Here is a 6,000-nt window from a genome sequence, read left to right as displayed (position 1 = left end):
TTATGTATTTAATGAAGATTGATATATCTATTGTTCATACTTGTTAGCGATCTTGTTTCTCTCTCTTGATGACTATTTTGCACGAGTATGATTTATTCCACATTTAGTAAGTTTTTAGGCTATTAGCTTGTAGATATAAGCGTGGTGATTAGATCTATTAGTCGAATGTTTCTACCGAATATACTAGTATCAATTCTGGTACAATTCTGGTTTCTACCAAATAGACTAGTATCAACTCGAGACTTTTCATATATATTCAATGTTTCTAGTTTCGATACCATATGTTTAAGTTTATATTGTTGTAGAGTGTAGTGATTAGCCATCCTCGTGATAGGAGCAACCGGTGAGCATGTGATCTACGGTATCCTGCAAGAGGGAGGTCACAGATTTAAAGATGCTAAGTTGAACCGATATATAATCATTTTTATGCTGGAACTACAACTATATACATATTTTTATCTGGCTAAGACTTAGGACTATCTTTGGAGAACCTTGCTTTCTCTCATTCAACATTAACTCTCATTTCATATGTAATTGCTATATTCGTTAGATTTTTAATATGTTGTTTGGTTAGAAAACTCTAGGATCTCGATTACTAATCCTTGTGGATTCGATAACCTCATAATACTCCAGGTGAAAAACTACAAATGACATGTTTGCTTGCGGTTGTAAATTTGGTACATAGTAGACGTCAACATGTAGGAGGTTAAATTTTCTCCATCTCTTTGTAGTAGGGTTGTTGTTCTAGGTTGATGACTTCATAGTAGTTAGCTAGACCTTATGATTTTTAGGGCCAAGCTAGGGTTGGGCTGGTCTTCAAAAAGCCTGACTTATTATGGATACAAAATCTCTACCTAGGCCTGTCTAGTAATCCCATAGTCGCAACAAAATTTGGGTATGTATATTTTAACTTATAATATAATTATAGCCCTATTCTAGAAAAATTATGAAAAACGAAAAAAACTTTTAATTAAACCCTCTATTGGACAAACAAATTTTGAGATACCAGATCTATTCCAACCCAATCTTAGAAGGGCTACACACCAAGGTGATGTGGTTAAAAGGTATGCATCCATAACACACAATTGAAACAAACCAAGAAACAACTTTAAATATCTGGATCATAAAGGCCAAAGCAAATCTTATACGAAATATCTAGACCTTGGATGCCTGAAATTTCAAGAAATCTGAGTTGATTGCTTTTATCATTGGATTGATATCAAGATTCAAGCTCTGCTAGGGTCACTGTTCTCTTCTTCGCCCCTTGCGCCGCCACACAATTACACATTGCCCGATTAAGGTTAGAGGTTAGGGTGTGGTTGGAAGGGGGAGGGGGATTGTGGCCCAGGGTTCACCTAAAATACTTAGGCATAAAGGGAGGCTAAGGAGGTGGAAGGCCGGTGGTGTGGGCGGTGTTGCGATGAGGCAGTTGTGGCGCCACCATCCATGAGACTGGAGTAGTCTCGTACAATGCTACATGAGTAGTCTCGTAGTCATATATTTCAGCTTATGAGACTGTTGTTTCATGAGACAAAGACCTAAACCTATAAGACAACCACCGTACCTGAGCGTCATCGTTGTTGTAAACATCTTAGAAAAATATAGTGGCTTTGTATCCTTTAGTGTTTATCAAGGCTCTACCTTGCAATTTTGTCATGTTTTAATTTTTTTTTCAGATATGGTTTGAACCAATAAATAATCTTTGTAACATAAATCGACACTATTTTAGCAACCCATAAAAAATAGAGTGAAGTGTGTGGTAGGTCATAAACTTGTGTGGACATGTCATCTAGGTCTCTGAACTTATGAATTGCACGTTTAGGACCCTAAACTTGATAAAGGGTGTTAATAGAGGTCCAAGCCACCTTTAATTTGAAACCAATGATCATGTGACACTTTGACACCATTTAAGCCAAAGATTAACCATGCGGTTGCTAGATAAGATCAATAAAAAACTTGTTAAAGTTGTCCTACCATACGTGAAAGCTTCCTAAAGACCCAAAGTTATTCACTCTTTTGCAGTTTCAAATAGCATTTGCATGGCAAGCGGTTTTCCCTTTTCAATAATCATAAATGGCATGACTCACATATTCCGTCATACGGTCCTAGTGATATCTAAAGAATGCCACACACACACACACATTCTTAGCGTAAGGACCTATTTACAAAAAGAAAAAGAATGTGTAGCGTCCATGCAGTCATGCTGCTCATAATACCGTTTCTCCATTTCACGCATGTAGGCCCAATTCAATGCCGGCCCAACTCGATGCCGGCCCACGATAGGCCCAGCTACGCCCATCTGAGCCCATCGCCCGGCGCTCGCGCAGATCGGGGGGGTTTTATTTCCCCTTGCCCGCTCCGGGGCAGCTCGAGGCAGCAGCTCCCCGCAAAACCCTAGCTTTACCTCCGCCTCGTCCTCTCCCACCAAACGCCTCCAAGATGAAGCTCGTCAGGTAAGCCGGCGCCCCCGGTTCGTCCTCTTTTCTTTGGATTCGTTTCGGTTCGCTGATTTGTTTGGTGCAATTTTCGCCCGAATGGGTGCGGATTTGGGCGGGGTTGACGCTTGTGCAGGTTCTTGATGAAGCTGAACAACGAGACGGTGACCATCGAGCTCAAGAACGGCACCGTCGTCCACGGCACCATCACCGGTATGACGCCCTGCGGTCTTTACTGCTGCGTGAACGTTTTTTTTTTCTTCCTAGGGGACAGTCTTTGGTTACGCGGGCTTGAGAAAACTAGGCGTAATATCATGTTTCTGACGCAAATCTAGGGAAAGGTGAGCAGCAGAGCCATTGTTTGGTCTTGTCATCCAGTTGCTGCTCGGTCCAATTAGAGTGGATTTTAACAGTATGCAATATATTCAGTGATTTCTTTCCATAGATGATCTAGTGGTGTGATTTGCAACATCCTGTTGGCATTTCGTGTAATTCTATTCGTTTCCCCCCTTGCTGTAGTTTACGCTGCTAGCTTCACAGTATACGAGGTTGGAAAGTCGGCTGAGAACTGTTGACTAGTTTCAGTGGGTCACATAGTTGCTACGTCCTGATTTCAGTGGGTACTGTTGATCATGTGCTCATGGTTATGCGTAGAAAGGACAATTGTTGGGGTGACTTCTGAATAGCCAAATGCAGAAATTGAAGACAATACCAAATTTAACCTAAAACAAATTTAATGGCACAGTTTTCCAGGTTACTTCTAAGACATATGCTTGTGAAAATGGACAGGAAACCAAGCATCTCTTTGTACTATAGAGACTGAGTATAGTCTTCGTATAGGCATCTTCTTTATTTTAGGTTTTGACTTTCATGTCCTGCTGGCTTTATGAGTAATCGAGTATGCACTGGTGCACTTATTTGAATCTTGGATAATAAATTTTCATGTCCCCAGCATGTTGATTCGTTCTAGAAATGCATATAGCTTTTGTGATAGATTCTAAGGTATGTGGTAAAGGATATTGCAACTGCCCTTTATGTACTCCACTAATTCTACTTAGCACTAATTGTTCATAGTCGTAGTGTAACTTTATTTCTTAAGTTGGCAACCTTTATTTTTAGTTGCAAACTTGCTCATCGATAATGAGTTATAAAGTGTGTAGAACTGTACTCAGATAGTTAATTTGTCGTTCCTTGCTTTTAGAAATTGCTACATTATCTAGTAATTAACACAGAAGTATAAAGAAGTTTTATGTTATTGGTTTGTGATTTAAGAATGTTCCACCTAATTCGGTCCTCACATGACCTCTACACATTCTTGGATTTTGTTTAATTTGTCTCTTTGGTGACTCCCTACCCAGATACATACACAAGCCAATCACTTGCGACGATTTTAGATGCAGAACCTCAATTAGGGAGAACTTTTGATGATCTCTAGTAACTGTGGAATGTATTCCTTTCCTTGAAAGATGGAGGAAATACCGTTGTAGGCTTGTTGGGTTTCCCAGGTGCCCAAGCATATATGAATATAGGACCTTTGGATGATACTCTTTTGTTTAGAGAAATTTGAAGTGACTTGGGACGAGCAAAAATACAGTAAATTACCGGCGAACAACAATGAACTAGTCTCTACTGGCTTTACAGCGATATTGTAGCATTTCCAATGGAGTGTCTTTGATACGATGTTATTATAATAATTTTTTTTCACCATCCCATGATTAGAGTTATCATCATCATTTTTTCCTATGACTGCACAATAACCCTAGAAATTGTAATTCAAGATTATTTTACGATGTGTTCTGAATCCATGACCATTTTGTAGGAGTTGACATCAGCATGAATACTCATCTGAAGACTGTGAAGCTCACATTGAAAGGGAAGAATCCTGTTACCCTTGATCACCTCAGTGTGAGAGGAAACAACATTCGCTATTATATCCTTCCTGACAGCTTAAACCTGGAGACTTTGTTGGTTGAGGAAACACCAAGGGTTAAGCCTAAGAAGCCAACTGCAGGTCAGAAATTGTTTCTTGCCTTTTAATCTTTTAGATTTGCTTACTGCCAGCACTATCGTCTGATCAATCTCCATCTTAACCAGGGAAACCCTTGGGACGCGGGCGTGGCCGTGGTCGTGGGCGCGGTCGGGGTCGGGGACGCTGAGCTTGTTCCCTGCTTTTGGAAAATGTTGCATTGTGCGCTTCAGTGCAATGTAATCTGCCTTGTTATCAGTTGTACGGAGTATTGTTTTCATTAGAGCAAAGGCTTTGGTGTCAGTGGTTCCTGCTGTGGATTCAAGTTGATGTCCATGATGCCCTTTTCCAGAACTCTTGCTGATGATGACTATCAGAAGTTAAACCAATATGCTACCTTATATGCTCACCAACGTCGTTGTGTTGGTACCGTCAAATAGATGAAAGTGTCGAATATCTAACTATAGCGTATATGCGTATAAAAAGTACATCATAATAACTTCAAATATTGCAGATTTGAATCAACGGAGATTATGAAGACATATTGGGAAGGTTATGATTGGGTTAACCGATTCGAGTAGACTACTATCTAGATCGGATTGATTTAATTTGTCTTGGTTAATAAGACGAATGATTTTTTATTGATTATAGTCGGGCATAAGGTGGTGCCTCAGCATTTATGGGGTCCTTGGGACGACGGAGTAAGACCAAGACCCAATTAACTGAAGGTACTTAACGACTTTAACTTTACATTAGCTTAGATCTAATATCCTCTATTGTAATAGGTCTGGTCACATTGCTCATACTCGAGATAATCAATATACTATATCATTCACACATGGCGTATGGTATTACTTTAATTGGGAGTTCGAACCTGTATATATCGTGTGTCTTGTTTCCTGTCCGATCCCTAATCTTGAAAGTACCCCTATTTAATTTCAGATATATTATCAGACGCTAATCTTTGACAGTTGGCACGTTAGGTAGGAGCCTTCATCTGTTTTTCAGGATCGATCATGATTCTATGACCACTTCGAGTTGGCGGCAGTCGTCTTCGCTTCGCCTTCTACCGGATCTGAGATCACTTTTGAAACTATGGCGTACCAATGGGGCAATCAAGGTGGACTGATCCACATTGATATTATCGAGTCCAGCCCATTGGACATATACCGCGAGGTGGGACACCTCGATTGGGATCCCGAGGAGCCTAGCGTTCTTCGGTTCATAGATACCGACAATGATGGGGATGGTCATGAGAGTAGTGATGACAACTCCATCGATGGCCAGAGCAGCCGAACAGATCAATTCGTGTTTATGGTCGAAGGAGTTGATGGTTTACCCGCTGACCAGAACGTGGAAGATCTGAATGCCGTGGTAAACAATGGTGCAGGAATCCTTGAGGATCCAGTAGCAGCAGCTGCCACCCAAGTTATCGGTATCGCCAGAGAATTACTGCTAGGGATGTCTATAGTTGGTGCCTTGCAGGTCCCTGACACCACCCGCCATCGACGGACTGCGGAGGGTCGGTGTAGCAAGAATGGCCTTGTTAGGGTATGATTGTGATTTTGGTGATTAATGACAACGTAGTCAATGGGACTA

The 6,000-nt window shown here is 40.9% G+C and overlaps 1 protein-coding gene across 1 annotated transcript; it reads left to right on the top strand.

Annotated features, from left to right (window-relative positions):
* Window positions 1-2,336: 2,336 nt before the first annotated feature.
* LOC133919184 (small nuclear ribonucleoprotein SmD1a) lies at window positions 2,337-4,810 on the top strand. The gene is made up of 4 exons (XM_062363489.1): window positions 2,337-2,453; window positions 2,572-2,648; window positions 4,255-4,446; window positions 4,530-4,810. Exons 1-4 carry the CDS (start codon window positions 2,440-2,442, stop codon window positions 4,589-4,591), a joined length of 345 nt encoding a protein of 114 aa, XP_062219473.1. The 5' UTR covers window positions 2,337-2,439; the 3' UTR covers window positions 4,592-4,810.
* The last annotated feature ends 1,190 nt before the right edge of the window (window positions 4,811-6,000 follow it).

Source organism: Phragmites australis, chromosome 5 (assembly GCF_958298935.1).
Source record: "Phragmites australis chromosome 5, lpPhrAust1.1, whole genome shotgun sequence".
Classification (NCBI taxonomy): Eukaryota; Viridiplantae; Streptophyta; class Magnoliopsida; order Poales; family Poaceae; genus Phragmites; species Phragmites australis.
This window is presented reverse-complemented; position numbering and strand designations above follow the sequence as displayed.